The sequence below is a fragment of the Salvia hispanica genome, chromosome 6 (assembly GCF_023119035.1).
Source record: "Salvia hispanica cultivar TCC Black 2014 chromosome 6, UniMelb_Shisp_WGS_1.0, whole genome shotgun sequence".
Taxonomy (NCBI): domain Eukaryota; kingdom Viridiplantae; phylum Streptophyta; class Magnoliopsida; order Lamiales; family Lamiaceae; genus Salvia; species Salvia hispanica.
Genome location: NC_062970.1, coordinates 10,028,318 through 10,046,927, shown reverse-complemented (window position 1 = coordinate 10,046,927; position 18,610 = coordinate 10,028,318). Strand labels below are relative to the sequence as shown.

The following is an 18,610-nucleotide window of genomic DNA, read 5'->3' as shown; positions in this document are numbered from 1 at the left end:
GAAACTTTTGGTGTATGTCTTAGTCATACTCCCACTATGACAATTTCAACTTCTGTTCTATTTTTCACTAATTTTATCAGTTTCATGTTAAATAACCACTTAAAAATAAAAACTATTTACATTTTGATCCGCTGCTTATAAATATAAATTTTTATTTTAGAATCTGAATCCCACAATCTACGTACACTAATTTTACTAATTTTTCTCTTCATCTTTTTTATTTTAATTTTTTTTCTCTCTCTCACTTATTTTATTAACTATATATTAAAATCCATATCATTTTAAAAATTTCTATTTTCCATAAACGGAGGTTATCATCCCTAAAACTTCTTTTTAGAAAACGAATGCATTGGTTGGTGTTGCCACGTAGATTAAATCTATTTTAGTTTCTAGGCTAAAATGGAAAAAGGCAAAATCTACTTTTCTAACTCAGTAATAAAAATCAAGACAAAATCAGTTTTTTTTAAAAAGAACAAAAAGCGTCAACTTTTATCATCATACAATTACTAATGCTTTTCATCTGAATATCTTTCATTATTCCAACATAAAATCTTTACATAGTGCTAGTTTTCTCCTTGTTTTTCACTCACATCATGCATTTCTTATTTAAATTTCCTTCCATTGTCCATTTGAACATTTTCAATATCAAGATAATCGACCTCAAACTCGTTTCCACAATGTGAAGCAAAGCATGAAACTTTCGTTATGTAAAATATAACTAGTAAAGAAGTATAAGAGCGAAATAAGGTGTTTTTTGTTTTTTCACTCACTGAATAAGTAAGTGGCTATTTTATAATATAGCGATCCAAAAACGAATACGACTCAACTAAGTACTAACCGTCTGAATACTAGTAACAGAAAAAAAAACAATAATGCCATGGAATTCATGTCACGATTTTCATCCTTTCATCCACACTCAACTCAAGTTGAATGCATTTTGTCATTATCAACCACATCTCCAATGCAATTTTGCTGCGGACTCTCCAAAGCCCTCTTCTCCTGCTCCTCATCTTCCACCCCTAATTTCTTCAATCGACTTTTCTCCGCCCTAATTTTGAGCGCGTCCATCAATTCAACCACCGCCCTGCTCTTATCGCGCCGATTCTTAATCAGCACCTCGCTTATATCCGCCGGCGTCATCTCCGCTTCATCGATCACCGCCGCAAATTCCTCCCCCTCCACATCGCTCTCTTCCAAATCCAAATAATTCTTCAACAGAATCTTCAGCGCCGGAAACGAGCAGTAGCTCATGTGGATGTGCATGTCCATCCTCCCGCTCCTCAGCAACGCCGGATCCAGCTTCCCGATGTGATTCGTCGTGAACACGAAGATCCTCTCGCTCCCGCAGCACGACCACAATCCGTCCGTAAAATTCAGTAAACCGGAGAGCGTTATCGTGTTGGCGCCGTCGTCGCCGGCCGCCGCCGCATTCTTCCTCCCCCCTAGCTTGTTGTTCCTGTTTGTGAGATTAATCGAGCAGTCAATGTCTTCTATAACGATAATCGATTTTGAACTCGTCTTCATCAGCAGCTTCCGCAGCTCGGAATTCGTGTTAACTTCGGTCAATTCGAGATCGTAGATGTCGTAGCTAAGGAAATTGGCCATGGCGGCGATTATGCTCGATTTTCCTGTGCCCGGAGGGCCGTAGAGGAGGTAGCCCCTCTTCCAAGCCCTACCAGTTTTCTGGTAAAAGGCCTCTCCGTTGGCGAAATCCAACAGATCGGCCATGATTTCAGATTTTTTGACCGGATCCATGGCTAAGGTGTCGAAGGTGCTGGGGTGCTTAAACGGAACAGACTCCCAGGGATGGCCGCGGGAGTCCAATGAGCCGCCGCGGGAGTTTGTGTAGAGCAGGCGGTCCTGATTGCTGCGGCGGAGGTCGCTGGCTCGGTCCATGACGAAATCGAGGTAGGAGTTGAGCAGCAGGTGTTTGTTGCTTTTCCTGAGACGGAGAGTGAAGGCGCGCTTTTCTTCGGGGAGGGGGCGCCAGGAGAAGGTGGGGGAGTGGCGCTGCGTGACGACGTGCTCCCACTCTACCGTGGCGCCGTTGAAGGAGTCGACGAGGCGGTCGTTGCTGGAGAGGCTGTAGGTGATGGAGGAGGAGTTGAGGGCGCGGGTGAGGCTGAGGCGGGAGCCGGAGACGGAGGCGGAGGAGCTGAGGTAGAGCTGGACGGCGTTGTAGAGCTCGTTGGTGTTGACGCCGTCGCTCTCGGTGATGTCGTAGTAGCAGTAGGCGGAGAAGGAGCTGAACACGCGGTGGAGGAGCTTCAGGGAGGCGAAGCGGAGCTCCGGCGGGAATAGCGTGTGGAGGAGGCTCTGGCCGAAGGCCCACACGCCCATTATGGAGGCCATGGTTGTCCACAGCTCCTTCATTTAGAAACTGTTTTAAGAGGGAGGATTTTATGATTTATGCATATGTTGTTATGGTTATGGGGAAGATATATGTGATGATTTCTGAGTGATTTATAGAGGAAATCATCATGTGATGATAGTAGTGTAAGAATCTTGGGAGTGAGATTTAGATAGCGATTGGTAGATTAATACGGAAAGCGTATCAGCGGGGGTAGGGCTGCTGTGGCATGCATTGATAGTGAAGGAATATAAGCTATAGTACTCTTTTCATCTTTCCATTCCCAATGCTTTTTAATAAATTGAGACCATATTTCTTAGATGGTCCTTCTTTAATCAGATGGTCCTTGAATAAGCTGTTTTGCACCCACGCCGATCTTTTCAAAAATAACATCAAATACTCTATTTTAGACTTGCACCCAAGGTTTATCGAACCGGCAGTTAAAACCGAAACCGTAACCCGAACTGTAATTGCCAGTTACGATTTCGAACCGAAACCGTGAGAATTTACCTGAATTGAAATCGTCGATGTTTTAAAATAACTTTAAAAACAAATGAGAGTGTGTCCTACATTTATATTTTAGTTTTATAATTAAATGTGATTAAGATAAACTTATTGTAATGTGATGTCCATTACCAAAAGTAGTAACAAAACAAATGAAAATTTTAATGGTGGACAAGCAAAAATGTTAAAATGAGAAGTTTATTGGTGGACGGTGGGAGTAATGAAATGTTAGTCAAATGAGTTATTAGAAGGTGGGTCTACCTATCATTTATAGTAAAAATGAACCAGAACTGCTAATGGCTACAAATTAAAATGGTAAACTAAAACTCCTAATGAAAGACGAAGGGAGCAGTACTTTATTCGTCCCACTTTAAGTGATACATTTTTCTTTTTGGGATATCTCATTTTAATTGACACATTTCTTAAAATAGAAAAATCAGTCTCTACTTTTTATTTCTTATGCCCCCTCCGTCCACGAAATGTTGTCCAAGTTTGACTTAACACGGGTTATAAGATATGTGAAGAAAAGTAAGTGGAAAAAGTTAGTGGAATGTAGGTTCCACATTTATATATTGTTTTTATAATAGAATGTAAGTGTAATGAGTTAGTTGAAAGTGAGATCCATTTGCTAAAAATGCAAAAAAAAAAAAAAAAAAAAAAAAAAAAAAAAAAAAAAAAAAAAAAAAAAAAAAAATAATAATAATAATAATAATAATAATAATAATAATAATAATAAAGTGAACAACATTTCACGGACGGATCAAAATAGTAAAACTGGATAACATTTCACGGACAGAGGAAGTATCTACTTAACTTACAAAACTACACTGCATAAAATCTTGTGCCGAATAAGAAATTGTAATTAACAGGTGTAACCTAGTTTCGGCCATTTTGTATCTTAGAAAAGTTTTTCGTAAATTAGTAAAACTGACATCAACACATGGATCATTGGCTCATTATAACTCTATAATTCAGGGGAGTAGACGTGAGACACAGACCCTAAAAATCATATTTTAAGATTTTTGAAAATTCCCTTCACTTGGATTTTTCGAATTTTGCTCCCCTGTAGAGTTGAAGTTTTGTCTATTTCTTGCGAGTCCTATATTATTCGATAAGTTTTACCCTCACAAAGATCGAATAACGAGTTTAGGTAACAAATCAATATATTTACAATAGAATACAAAAACATCCATGTAGACATTGCAGAGTCAACATTGAATCTTTGGAGAATTAGAAATAGTATGTTTAATCAAACGCAAATTCATGATCTGTGATTTAGTTTCATTTATGTTAATTATATCCATCCTAGCATGCAATAACTGCTCTCTCATAAGAATTGAATTAATACTAGTATAATCAACTAAATAGAATATATAGTGAATTTATTTAAATTTGCTAGTCTTCCAATGCAAACCCAATAATATGAATGCAATAAAATTACCTCTGGAATTTAACTTTCCAATGATGCAGGGTTTAGTAAACCTGGATTGTATCTATACTGTCATAAATAAAAGTACAGAGAGATTTATTTTCACTCTTAGGCCTTAGCAATAATCTATTTTTACTATTATAAACATACCATATTGGAATATTAATAAGCACGCATTTACAGTCAAGAAAGTAGGATTTCATTTCACAAATATATCCAACCATTCAAAAAACAGAACCAGCACAAAAGAACTCAACCTGAGTATGTGTATATAAGCATATGATTCCAACATAACCATAAAAAGAAACTGAATTCTGAAGGAGATCCCAGAAAATCAAAACTTTAATTGGAATCAATTCACCTAATGCCGTACATGTAATGCAAGTGTCACCATGAGCAGTATAGCAGTGTGTCACTGAATCAGTCGATGGCGATGATTAGAAAACCCACGGACACGTACATAAGTAAGACAGGATATAGAGCAAGGGCTTTCCTCCTCGGGCCAACAGCGCTGCTCATGAACGGATATGCAGCCCATGAACTCCATGCCAATGTGATGACGACAACCACCACTTTAATTATTACGTTGTCCTTCAACATGCAAATCAAGGCACCCACATCCAGGGGAAATAAACAGTAACCGAGAAGGCTTAGGCTCTGAAAGAAGATGATGTGACCCCCCTAAAACAAATACACAAGATCCATCATGAGAGTAACAACTCTGTCTATTAATTGCAACATAAACTGGTCCATGCTAAAGGTACATAATTGATAGCAACTCGTAGCATTTAGTTGCTCGTTCTTTGTGCATGTGTGTGTCAGAGAAAGAGAGGAAAAAAGATATACCAGCAGCAACACATTCAAGGTCAGAATTATAGCGCCAGCGGCAAGAAGTGCAAATGCAACAGCAAAAACTTCAGACTGGAACAAGAAAACATTATTCGAAGATCATTACTCAAGGGATATTAGCTTGAGATAGGCAAGCAAAGCAAAGAAATTTGCAAACTATTTTCAATTAAACATTTGGTGGATGTGGTACAACATCACTTTCTGAAACATTGTTTCCTTTCCCCTACTTGTATCAGCGTTTTAGACCGTGTTTACTTTTGGTGTAGTAAAGACAAATCTACCACATGCTTAGATGGATTGATTAATTTTGAGATGATTTGATCATGTAATCCTTTAAAAGCTTGATCTCATGTAAGTAAATCTAATCCCTAAGCCAACATGCCAAAGTAAACACCCTCTTAGTTCAGTACCAACTTCATATTCTACTCAAGAAGCAGCGCCCTTCCTAACAATAGCAGACCAGAGTAAGAAACTTAAACTTATTCGTCATACATTTTACCTACTCAAGTAAACTCATTAATCATCCATTTTACCTACTCAAGAGTTGGCGTAAATTCAATCTACAAAAGCTGAAATTAAATGCAGTACAGAGTATTTATTTATTTGCCTCAGAATTTAATAGGGATACATTATATGATAATGACTCATTGTACTATTCATAAAGCAAGTCATATTAGATTGGATAGCGACCTGTGAAATTGCTTGTACAATATTACACAAATAGAATGTAGAAGAAAGTGGAAATTTAAGTTAGAAGAAATAGGTTCTCTTCAGTAACTTATAATAACTCGATAATCAAGCCAAAATTAAACTCCACAAACATTACTAGCAAAAGAATAAAAGAAATGAAATGCAACAGCTGAAACCAGGACTACAAGGCAAGAAAGTTCGTGAATTGGTTTCAACTTTTACATTAGGTTTGCTTAGCCAAACATGACTCTCCAAACAATATTTATAATGCCATATTCTAAATAAGAAGCAAAACAATGAATGGAAAGGCCTTAAGGAAAAAAAGAAAACCTAAAACTCATCTACAAAGAGAATGCCAGCCATACAACAAATACTAAGTTGAGAATTATAAGATCAAGGTTTATGCAATGAGCAATTAGTCATATGCATCATATTAATTTGCTTCTTTGGCAGATCAACTTTTACTTAAGACTTTCTAAACACTTCTCTGCTGAAATATATGATTATGAGCTAGCTTTTGTACTATTTTAATATTTACAAAGGACTGCTGCAAAAGTCTATTGATTTAGCACTAGCAATCACTTAAAATTGTTAACAAGGCGGAGAATGCTGAAGTTTTTATAAATGTGAGTAAGAAGATAGTATATACAATGAGATATAGAAATTGATGAGGGAAGTCTCTTTCTATTGTTTCTTTCAATAAAATATTACCAATTTATATTATACAGAATTGTTTTTTCAAAAATGACAAAAAAAGGCCATATATTTATTTTATGCATAGGTCCGCATGAATCTAATCTAAGTAAGACGAAAATGACTGCTTGCATGGATCTCAATAACAAGAAGCCCATTACAAGGAGACCTCAATATAAATCCATAGAAAACCAATACAAACAAGCTTATCATCAATCATCAGTAGAAGGAGACAAGCACATGCATGAATTAATATATTTTCTTGCCTCCAAACTAACTAGTGTCTGAAAGTAGATTTTCTTTGACCCCATGTGAGTGTAGCCTGTACAAGTTACAGCTATTGCTACACAGTAATATGAGAGTACCACAAAATCTAAAGGGTCTATGTGGGAGTACCTCTAACATTTAAGTTCTAATACTATATAATACCATTTAATGAAGGATGCAAGTATAAGGGCATATATTATAGGCTTCACTACTGCATCATTGGGTAATCAATAAGCCCACATGGTTGTGAAGCAAATGGATCATGAAAAATCAAGCCACATGAAAGTGAAACTAAAGGAGTATTCCACATGAAAGTTTCATTCAATTAACACAAGTATTCCATTGAAGGAATTGAGTAAGTGGTTGCAGAATGAATGAAAGATTGACAAAGTGTATCCGTCCAACAGTCCACGTGTCATCCTATGATGCCATGTTAAATACACTTCACTTTATGTAACTAATACTAAGTTATCTTTTATTTTTGGTAAAAACCGGAAACTAGAGGTCACTCATGGCAGTGGCCAGTGGGAAAATTCTCAAATCTCAACTGACTGAAAAGTGATGGTTAACAATGATTTTGGAGGGAAGCAGAGCTAAGGAGAGAGGCATTGAAAAAAGTGAAGATACTCACAATTGAAATTAATTGAGTATTTTGCAAGATTGTGGAGACTTTCAGATATCAAAAGCATTCAAACATTCTAAATTAAAAGACTTGATATTGAGTTTGACTATCTGGATGAAAGTAAAGTAGGCACTGAATCTGAGTTGAGACCATTGAGCATTCTTTGAGTCAGTGGTAGATTTGAAACCCATTTAGGAAAATGAAATATTTTTACTCAAATTCTTCCAACTAAGATGCTTCTGAAGTTCCACTCAGTTGCAACCGTTCAACATACTTAGCGCAAACATACTTCCCATACAATAAATATATAATGAATGATTACTGGCACGTGGCAGGACATATTTCAAGCGATCGCACAAAGAAACTCATTTTACAGGTAATTAAGCAGCTCATTTGAATGCACCAGCCTACAATTGATACAAGTAAAAGTTGGATCCATCTTGTTGTTGACATGATGGAGACGATAAATTGATAGATACTAGATAGGAAGGTACTTTTAAGTTTCTCGAATCAACCATCGCCAAAGTTAGTCTAAACCAACCAGGATATATATATGCTATCCTGATCTAAGCTATATTTATCCATATCCGGCTACTTCAAACTAACAGCCTCTAATCAAATCCTATATGATGAAGATTGATGATCGGCAAGTAGAGTTAATGTGTACAGATATATCTACGTTATAAGATCCCAATTTCACTACAAGCCCTAATTTCTTCAACAAATCGCCCAGAATAAAACAGTATCCAATCAAAACTCACGAATATTTGAAACGTAATCTACAAATCAGGTTACCTTCTTAACAGAAGCAGACCAGGAGAGAGTGAGGCCGAGGAAAACAATGAAGAAAAAGGGGCCCCAAAGATCCCAATCGCGCAATGCCTTGCCGGGATCTTCCCTGTAGGGATTGGGGAAAACAACGAGCTTGAGATTGCTGACGATCCTCGACAAATCCCTCTTAACAGTATCCCAGACAGGCTCGGTGAGCGTATTAGGAGGGGAACCGAACCCCGATGAGGCAATTCCGCCGCTGGAGGAGGAGGATCCAATCGGAGGGGGGACAGGGGGTTTAGGAGCGATGGAGGGGACGGGAGTGGGTTTGGGGGCGGAAGGAGGGGGGAGATTGGAGGGGATGAAGGAGGGAGGAGGAGGAGCGGAGGAGACGGGGATGGAAGCGCGTGGGGGGGAAGGGGGGCGAGCGGGGAGGACGGGTAAGGGGTTGGAGTGGATGAGATTCTCGATCTCGTCGATGTCCGATTGGGAGCTGGGATGGAGCGGAACCGTGTCACTGTAAGACATTGTCAACCCGTTTTTCACCCAAATCACGCCACCGCCGGTATTTCTCTAATTCTCCGAGTAGCCACACCCAAGCCCAGATCTATTTTCTTTTTATTTTCTTTCTATTTTTTTCTTTTTCCATTACTTTTGATGGAAGCAAACCTATACATCTAAGTCGTCTTAAATGGACTATTTTACCCGTTGAAAATATTCAAATATTAACACAATACGATTAAAATCAATTTAATGAGCTACATAATCCCTTCCACATTTTTCTCTCTAATAAATTTTGTAACTACATTGTTAGACTAGTTAAGAGCATCCCCAACTAGGCCCAATTCGGCCGTTGGGAATGGTCGGTAACAAGTCACTGACTCACACCGTTGCATGCATCCGTCCCAAGGGGTTGTCCGTCGTGGAGAGCACGGGCAGACGTGCCAACACCACATAGCGCGTTTTGGAGGCGCCGTGACGCCTACTTCCTCCCACCACAAGTGGGGGGTCGTTTTGGGGATTTGATTTTGGTTTTTTTTTTTCTCAAGTTTCTAGATATTATTATCATTTTTTTACTTTTTAAATTTTGTTTAAATCGAACAATGAGATAAGTCTTTCTTGTTATTTACTGAAAGACGAGGTCTTATTGATTACTGTTTCTTAATCAATGTATTTAATATTGAACATATGATATTGGTTATGCCACTACTTTGACTTATCAAAAGGTGCAGTATTTCATTACTCAAGAATCATGATATTCTGGGCAGTGGTGATCAGTGTTTAGCAGTGCTAGGATTGTTATTACACTTGATCGTACGCTGGGTGAGTTCAGTTTGATATTAAGAGGCGTCTGAAATAAAGTTTTATTATCCGGAAAGCTGGCCGGTTGGAATTTATTCCACGAATACAAATTATATTTTTCGAATTAGACCACTCTGGGATAGATGTTAATTAATTAAAGTATGTATCAGATAGGGGTAGGTAAACGGTTCTCGGTTATTCGGTTAACTGAGAACCGAACCGAAATCGATCGGTTATTGATTAGCCGATAACCGAAAATCACAGTGTTCGGGTCGGTACCGATTTGGCATTTCTCAAAGTCGGTTATCGGTTAACCTATAACTGAAATTAAATTCAATTTTAATTTCAATTATATTTTAAATTATAAACTTCTATAATATTTTTATACTTGTAAAATATCATATTTATATTACATTGATTCTCCATTGTTTTATGTGGCGTCACAATAGAAAAAATGTGATTTACTTCCAAATTTTTTCAATGTCTATTTTAATTTGTGTCACTCATTTATAATATCTCAAAGTCAATAAAGTGCCTAACTATTATTTTAAAAATAGGATATTCCTTCACTTAATTATCATAGAAAAGTTTTCAGATCATTTAAAGTTTAAACTTTTGAAGTGCCTAAACAATTTATGTATTACTAGGAAATAATAATAATAATAATAATAATAATAATATAATAATAATAATAATAATAATAAAAGTAGATGAAAAGTGAAAAATGAAAAGTTGAAGTGTTAGTTCGGTTATTTTGGTTATAACCGACAACCAACCGGTTTAACCGAATCGGTTAGTTAAGTAACCAAACTAGAGATCGGGTCGGTTTCGGTTAGTTTTTTGACCAATTTTTAAGTCGGTTCGGTTATTAACCGAACTGACCATTAACCCACCTCTAAAATCAGACTTTAAATAATTAATGGATATTTATACCTTAAGCGCGAGAAATAATGGATTATTTAAGAGGAAATCCCGGAATACTCGTAATTTCGGATTTAGACGGACAATCAATATTATTTTACCCTAGTGGTTGATAATATTTTATTTGGCTTTGGATTAAATTAGGGTTCAATTTAATTAATTAAAAGCCAAATAAGTGTGGCTCAAAACCTCCGTAGATCTTTAACTGGCCCAAAATAACTTTATAAATAAATCTCTTCATTATTATTGTTCCCTCTCTCTAGAGAAGGATAAATTTCTCTCCTATTTTGTGTAGAAATTTTGTCTATTCTCTATTTAAGAACAAGACTATTTTGATAAGCTTAGGTTACCCTAAGATCAAAATTAAAGGTTGGAACACAGCCAAAAGATTCATGGACGTAGAAAAGGTGCAAACAATCGTCGATTCTTTAGAAAATCAATTCGGTAACTCTAAACCGTATAATTCATGATTTAGAATTTAAATTTTTTATACATAACTTATTTGTGTTGTAGCATGTAATTATTTTTTTAACATGCGAATTGATTAATCTCATAATTGACCAAATAGATCTTATATACTCCCTCCAACCCCTAAATATTGTCCCACTTTGACCCGACACGAGTTTTAAGAAATGTAATGGAAAGTGAGTTGAAAAAGTTAGTGGAATGTGAATCCAACTTTTATATATTATTTTTATAATAATGGAATATGAAGTCCACTACCAAAAATGGTAAAAAGTGAAATGAGACAAATTTTGTAGGTAGGCGGAAATAGAAAAATGAGACAAACTTTTAAGGGCGGAGAGAGTATGATTTATTTAGTCTTCCATTATGCATGGTTCACTATAAACCCAACACGTCATCATCTTCCTAGCCTTGCGCCACTTGTTATATGCTCCTTGACTGGCGCTGATGCATTAGCATGTACGGTAGGACTAGGTGTATTTAAGACAAATTTATAGTCTTCATCGATGAAATACTCGGGGAACATAAATTTTAGACATATTCACAAAGCATAAGGTTTTTATTTATTTTTTTATAAATGTAGCCTTTTTTGATTGGTGAAACTATATACTAACTTGAATAAAATCCTAAGTATAGAAAGATTAAAAATTGGCCACCGCCAGTCTACATGCTTGTCGCGCTCACTAGTGTCGGCCGTGCAACTTCACGCTACTGCATTACTGTCCAGTAGCCACCCGTGCTGCCTCACTCCCACTGGACGGGCCATTCCCGCTTGACACCGCTTACGTCTTTTCTTCTTACGCATTCATCTGATACCAACCAAAATAAGTAATTTTTTAGATGATATAAAATTTAGAGGCAAGATTATAAGATTTCACATGTAATTAATTATACATTTTTTATAAGGCAAAATCTACATTTTCTTTATCCAAGCATCGGTACATTTGAACGTAAAAACTAAGGAATGAATGCAAGACATTTCAGTATTACAACCCTAAAATTGCCATGATAAAAATTTCTTCGAAACTAAAATTTTAGATATTCTAAATACACCGGTCCACCACCATCTCCCGTGACAAATATAATTGGGGATCCCAATCCCATTCCAATCCACCTCCCCCTCATCCCGTGACATTTTAAATACTCATTTCAATTTACAATAAGAGTCATATTTTACCATTTCGATCCATCCTATAATAAGAGTCGCATTTCACTTTTACCATAAATGATAAGTAGGTCCACATTCCACTAACTCACTTCACTAACATTTTATTACGAAACCTATATAAAAAAGTGGGTCTCATATTCCACTAACTTTTCCAACCAACTATTATTTACATTTCTTAAAACCCGTGTCTACATTAAATGTGACTCCTATTGTGGGACGAATGGAGTAGGGAGTAGTAAACAATTAGTGATTAGAATATGTGTTTAGATAATTGCAATTGAAAAAAAAGACAAATTGTCAGTAAAGTTATAGACTTTCAAAATAGTTTGATTTTTTCCCTGAACTTAAATGTTGAATGAAAAGTCATGAATTTTATCAGACTGTGTAAATTTTTCATCCAACCCAATCCGATAGATTTTTGACACAAACTTATCCTACGTGGCGCGCCTGAGCCAAGACTTGGCAAAACTCCACGAATTCTGATTGTTTCTCTTATATCTTTGCAATCTCTGACACTGAACTTATCATAAACATACGAGTAGCACAAATGAAAACATATAAATTGAATTCAACATATAAATCGATATAAACATACAAATAGAATTTCACAAATCGAATTCAGCATAAAAGTAGTATTAACTCCACAATTCGAAATGAATCCTAAATTTGTCATTTGACAAGTCACGCCTCGAGCGCGCCATGTAGGATAATTTTGTGTCGGAAGTTTATCGGGTCAGATCGGATGGAAAATTTATACAGTGCAATAAAGTTCATAACTTTTCATATAACATTTCCGAAAATTAATAATGCAAAGTCAATTTACTGAAACTCGACACCTTAAATAGAACGTGAATTTCTTCTCCCTCTACAAACAAATTTTTATTATAGAAAAAAAGAAGAAAAAGTAAAGGTGCAGAGAAGCAGAGGAAATGGAGTTGAAAGAAGAAAAGGAACACATTTTCCAGTCAAAGCTTCCTGACATAAACATACCCACTCATCTCCCTCTGCACACATATTGCTTCCAAAACCTCTCCTCCCACCGCCACCGCCCCTATCTAATCAACTCCGCCACCGCCCAAACCTTCACCCATGCCGAATTCGAGCTCACCTCTCGCAGAGTCGCCGCCGGCTTCCACACCCTCGGAATCCACAAAAACGACGTCGTCATGCTCCTCCTCCACAACTCTCCGGAATTCGCCTTCGCATTCCTCGGCGCCTCCTTCCTCGGCGCGATCTCCACCACCGCCAATCCTCTCTACACCGCCTCGGAGATCTCGCTTCAGGCTAAAATCTCGAGACCTAAGCTCATAATCACCCACGCTTGTTACGCTGAGAAGGTGCGCAATTGCGGCGCGAAAATCGCCACAATCGACCCTCCGCCGTCGCCGGAGATCCTCAATTTCGCTGAAATTATGAGATCTGACGAGAATCTGCTCCCGCCGGTCGAGATCCAGGCGGAGGACACGGCGGCGCTGCCGTTCTCCTCCGGCACCACCGGTCTCCCTAAAGGAGTGATGCTGAGCCACAGAAACCTGGTCGCGTGCGTGTCGCAGCAAACGGACGGCGAGAATCCGGCGGTGTACACCGATAGTGAGGATCGGATGCTCTGCTTGCTGCCGATGTTCCACGTGTACAGTATGATTTCGGTGATGCTCGTGTGCCTGCGTGTGGGTGCGGCCGTGGTGATTGTGCCTAAGTATGAAATCAATGAGCTGATGAGGTTAATAGAGGAATACAGAGTGACGATTGCGCCGTTTGTGCCGCCGATATTGCTGGCAATTGCCAAGAGCGCGGCTGCGGAGAAGTTCGATTTTTCGTCGGTGAGGAGAGTCCTCTGCGGCGCGGCGCCGACTGATAGAGAGCTTGAGCTAGCTCTCAAAGCAAAGCTCCCTAATGCTGTTATTGCTCAGGTACTCAATTCGCTAATTATTTCCATTTTTTTACATTAAAAATCTATAATACTAATATTTTTTGGTGAATTAATGCTAACACTGGAATTTTGAATACCATAGAAATTGAAATTTTCATTTGGTTTTGTTTTTACTAGTATGATTTTGATTTAAGATATTAAATGATCAAGTAATGATTTTGTTGAGTTGACTGTGTAGAAGTATTAAACAGATTTTTAAATGAACAATGTGACAATATATTGGCTGCTGATTGAGTAGTAGTATTAAACAATTTGATCAAACTTGACCAAACTTCACGACAACAATATTATATATTATAATAATTTACATTAGACTGAATTTTATTGCATTAATTGAATTTTTTTATCTATATTTTTTTATTCCAATAATGCATATGAGTCGGTATGAGATACTATTTCATTTTTATATTGCTTTATATATAAATACGAAATGATCGAAATGATTTCTCGTTGAGCCGTCACAGTTAAACGTATCGTGAGAAAGTTTTGTAAATAATTATGTTGGCATGTGAGTCACGTTCATCACTCAACCGTTCCACTAAGGATTTTTTTAGAGATTATGACATATCGATGTTACGTAAATGGGCCAACATGCGGACATGCCATTATTTCGTATTCGTTTATATCACGTCACATTTAATTAGTTTTGTCTATGTATAAGGTGCATTGATATATTGATAGATTGATCAAAAACCACTGCATCCTTCCCTGATTCATTTACTAGATAAATTAATTCGGTAATTATGTATTATCAAATTGTGATAGAAGTTACTATAAATGCAAGGCTAATTGTTGTTAATGGCATGACAATAAATAAGTAAAAAAATACTCCAAAAAACAGTATAGTTATATTTTTTCATCACTACTACTAGTAGTAGTAGTAGTTTTGAATCTTTTGTAAGTTGAGAAAATAAGGAATTATGTGAAGTTGAAGTGCATGATGTATAATGCACAGGGTTATGGCATGACTGAAGCCGGATTACTATCTATAAGCTTAGGGTTCGCCAAAAGGCCATTCAAATTCAAGGCTGGTTCATGCGGAACTGTGATTAGAAATGCGCAGATGAAGATCATCGACCCCTCCACTGCCGCCTCTCTTCCTCGGAATCAGATGGGGGAGATCTTCATCAAGGGAGACGCTGTGATGAAAGGTAATTAGTCTCAATGTGCATGTGTGATATCAATAATCTTAGCTTGATTGTATCTGTGGACGTTGAAAAAGGCTACTACAACGACCCGGAGGCGACAAGGAGGACGATTGATGAACAAGGGTGGCTGCATACAGGCGATCTAGGGTACATAGACGACGATGATGAAGTATTCATCGTGGATAGATTGAAGGAATTGATCAAATACAAAGGCTTTCATATTGCTCCTGCTGAACTGGAAGCATTGCTCATTGCTCATCCCTCTATATCTGAAGCTGCTGTTGTGCCGTGAGTCATATTTTTCTATTCTGTAAATACATGAGCTACACCCGAATTTTTTATTTTTAATCGTTTCGATTTTGATGTGCAGTATGGCGGATGAGGCCGCTGGAGAAGTTCCAGTTGCATTTGTCGTCCGAGCAAATGGTGCTTATATTACCGAGCTAGAGATCAAGAGCTATATAGCAAAGCAGGTATTACAACATTTTATTTTTCCTGACAAGTTAATACTGCATTTATCCTGCTTAAAGCGAAACATTTTTCTTTCAACACGTGATATTATGTACGTGATATTATGTAGTATTATTTAATAAATGAACTAAGAAAAAAATATAGCAATGAAAATATTTTCTTTTTAACAAATATCGCTTTGAAACATTTCAAAAAGGAAAATGTATCACTTACAAATAGAGTAAGTATATAAAATGAAAATGGTCTTGATAAAATGAGTGAAATTTTACGTAGCTATATAAATTTGTCTAGCTTTGTGTGTGCCGTCATCGATTGTATAAAAAATCTCAGCATAAATTATGAAAAAGGTAGATTTAACTATTTTAGTAACCCAATTTAATAAATAAATTTTGCACTATCAACGACTTTTTAAAGATAGTTTAATTGACAATTTCGTTTATCTTTCTAATTAGAATTACTTTCTCAGTTTTTTAAAAATAGCAACTATTCTTATTTTTTGCCGCTTCATTAAAATAAAAAATTTGGATTTAGTCTAATTTTAGAACATGGACTCCACAATTCATTAACTTTATTTTCACTATTTTTTCTCATTCTCTCTCTTATCGTACTTTTTTTTTTTTCATTAATTTTTGTATCGTTCTAAATGGCTATATTTTTGTGGGAAGGATGTAGTATCATAATTGTTTGTTAATATTGATTAATTGTGATGCAGGTGGCGCCGTACAAACGCATCAATCGTGTATTTTTTACTGCTACAATTCCAAAAGCATCCACCGGTAAAATTTTAAGGAAAGATCTACGAGCTAGACTTTGATTTCATTCGAGGTTTGCAAGTATTACTTACACCAAATAATAACATTTGGATTACCCAAAAAAAAAAGAACATATGTCGTTTTCAATGAAATTGAGAAGTGGATACGTTAGATATCTTTGGAAGAGATAATTATTCTGTTTTTTTTTTTATTCTATCGTATGATTTGTTATATTTTTTTCCTTAATAAAAGCATCAATAATAATTTCTCTATCTTTTTTTAATGGTAATTTACTACTTGGCTAATACTGGTTAAAAGAGAAAAGTCTTATTAATTAAATTGTATTTCAACATCTATGATTTGTTCTAAGTTGTTATTTTACTTGTTTCCTATTTTGAGGGCAGTAGGACTAGATATTATTCCATCTGCTCTGTTCTAAGGTATATATCAACTTTTCTGTTTTGTTGTTTTATGAAGTATGTTATATTTTCATTTTTAAAAAACATAAATTACTAACTCTCTTAATTCTCTTTTTCTCTCACATCTATATATTCAAATCTGTTTTGTTGGTTTTATAAAATATGTTACATTTTCATTTTTAGAAAATCTCAATCTCTCTCTTCACTCTCTATTACTTTCACATCTATACTATTTCCTACTATGCAGAACAATACTCTTTTTCGGTAAATCTATCATAGAACATATGCATACATGAATCAGATTTTTTGTTAACACAATTCATACATTTTATTCGCATGCTTCACAACACAGTATTTTAGTTTTATGAAAATTGTATGATTGAGTATGATGATTTTTTATGAAATTGTCTAGTTATTGTAGTACTACATCGCATATATACTTGGTCCATTCCTAAAAATTTAAGTTTAGATGTTTGTATCTAAATCACAAGTTGATACGCCCTCTCTTCGCCCGTCATTAAATGTCATATTTTTCCTTTGTCGTCTGTCCGCTAATAAAAGTCCCATTTCACTATTTTTAGTAAATGGACCATACACTCCACTAACTTATTTCACTCACATTTTATTACTCCATAAAACTATTATATGAAAGTAGAACTCATATTCGACTAACTTTTTCTTCCACTTTCCTTCACAAAATCAAAGTAATTTCTTAACACCCGAGCCGATCAACTCTGGATAATGGAACATGTATTCATGAACTGATGGAAGTATTAAGTATAACTCGATTTTATACTTTCCTTGTGAATCGGTTATTTTATATTATCCCTACCAATTACTAAAAGCAACAACAGATCCAACTCAGGCCAAGTCGTTGCTCCAGTGGGGGCTTGGCTGGAGCCCAACTAATAATGGTACCATCGGAGAGAGCCTTACGTTATGGCGCCACACCCAGTGAAGCTGTTGTATTTTTTTTTTGGTTAATAGACTAAGGGTATCCACCGCCGAGCCCCATTTTGGTTTATGGGTACTTCGAAAGATGAGACAGTTGGCCCAATAATTTAAAACTGCTCCACATCTAAACAGGAATCAATTCTCTGACCACTTGGCCATATCCCTTAGGTTCGAAGCTGCTGTATTCTAAATAAAGAAGATGAACAGTTCTATTCTTAATTAAAGTTATTGGGCTGAAAACATATACAGTATAATACGGCCCACTAATATTTACTTATTTACTCTAAAATTGAATCAAGCCGTCAAGGCGTCAACCAATACTCTAACTCGAAGCTATGTATTAACGTTTTTCCCACTAATTATCCTACAAATTTGTATCTCCAATTTATATCAATTCCTAATCCCAATTCATATAATGTAGTACTATCTATTAGTATATATTAATGAGATATTTTAAACTGACTCATAGTCAGAAATTTCTCATTATGTGTCAATTTATTAATTCGTAACATCGGTTGATTTGGTTCATGTATTAATTATGTTTATTATTAAGTTGCATTGTATTTATTTTTTTTTTCTATTTGTTAGATTAATTGTAATGAGTGCTACTCCTATGCTAGTTTACATTTTATTATGTTGATTACGATCTTTAAATGAAAATTTCTCACTAATATAAATAATAAATAAATTCTAACTCTTACTCCCTCCGTCTCATAGAAATAGGTCATTTAGAGTTGGCATGCGTTTTAATGTGTAATTGGTAAATTAAGAGAATGAAAAAAATTAGTTGAAATTGTATAGCGGATACTATGACCCATAAATAATGGAATAAAGTAAAAGAGAATGAGAAAAAAGTTGTCACAAATGGATATGAACTATTTGTATGAGACAGACGAAAAAGGAAA

The 18,610-nt window shown here is 36.1% G+C and overlaps 3 protein-coding genes across 3 annotated transcripts; 1 reads left to right on the top strand and 2 right to left on the bottom strand.

Annotated features, from left to right (window-relative positions):
- Positions 1-857: 857 nt before the first annotated feature.
- On the bottom strand, positions 858-2,582 carry LOC125197518 (AAA-ATPase At5g57480-like). The gene has a single exon (XM_048096272.1). It carries the CDS (start codon positions 2,371-2,373, stop codon positions 922-924), a length of 1,452 nt encoding a protein of 483 aa, XP_047952229.1. The 5' UTR covers positions 2,374-2,582; the 3' UTR covers positions 858-921.
- A 1,877-nt stretch (positions 2,583-4,459) lies between these two features.
- On the bottom strand, positions 4,460-8,838 carry LOC125192838 (protein YIP4a-like). Its single transcript, XM_048090498.1, has 3 exons — positions 8,200-8,838; positions 5,130-5,204; positions 4,460-4,964 (listed from the first exon to the last, which is right to left on the bottom strand). The coding sequence occupies exons 1-3, from the start codon at positions 8,701-8,703 to the stop codon at positions 4,704-4,706; spliced, it is 840 nt and encodes a 279-aa protein (XP_047946455.1). The 5' UTR covers positions 8,704-8,838; the 3' UTR covers positions 4,460-4,703.
- Positions 8,839-12,910: 4,072 nt separating this feature from the next.
- LOC125192837 (4-coumarate--CoA ligase-like) lies at positions 12,911-16,516 on the top strand. The gene is made up of 5 exons (XM_048090497.1): positions 12,911-13,941; positions 14,917-15,112; positions 15,184-15,397; positions 15,480-15,582; positions 16,293-16,516. Exons 1-5 carry the CDS (start codon positions 12,961-12,963, stop codon positions 16,392-16,394), a joined length of 1,596 nt encoding a protein of 531 aa, XP_047946454.1. The 5' UTR covers positions 12,911-12,960; the 3' UTR covers positions 16,395-16,516.
- Positions 16,517-18,610: the final 2,094 nt, after the last annotated feature.

What these genes read in the sequence shown, in the direction of transcription:
- LOC125197518 (XM_048096272.1), bottom strand. Translation starts at nt 2,373, where the DNA reads ATGAAGGAGCTGTGGACAACCATGGCCTCCATAATGGGCGTGTGGGCC.
- LOC125192838 (XM_048090498.1), bottom strand. Translation starts at nt 8,703, where the DNA reads ATGTCTTACAGTGACACGGTTCCGCTCCATCCCAGCTCCCAATCGGAC. An exon ending in GGTCTGCTTCTGTTAAGAAG is followed by an intron (nt 5,205 to 8,199) that starts GTAACCTGATTT and finishes TTCTTGTTCCAG; the next exon opens with TCTGAAGTTTTTGCTGTTGC. An exon ending in CCTTGAATGTGTTGCTGCTG is followed by an intron (nt 4,965 to 5,129) that starts GTATATCTTTTT and finishes TATTTGTTTTAG; the next exon opens with GGGGGTCACATCATCTTCTT.
- LOC125192837 (XM_048090497.1), top strand. Translation starts at nt 12,961, where the DNA reads ATGGAGTTGAAAGAAGAAAAGGAACACATTTTCCAGTCAAAGCTTCCT. An exon ending in CTAATGCTGTTATTGCTCAG is followed by an intron (nt 13,942 to 14,916) that starts GTACTCAATTCG and finishes TATAATGCACAG; the next exon opens with GGTTATGGCATGACTGAAGC. An exon ending in TCTGAAGCTGCTGTTGTGCC is followed by an intron (nt 15,398 to 15,479) that starts GTGAGTCATATT and finishes TTTGATGTGCAG; the next exon opens with TATGGCGGATGAGGCCGCTG.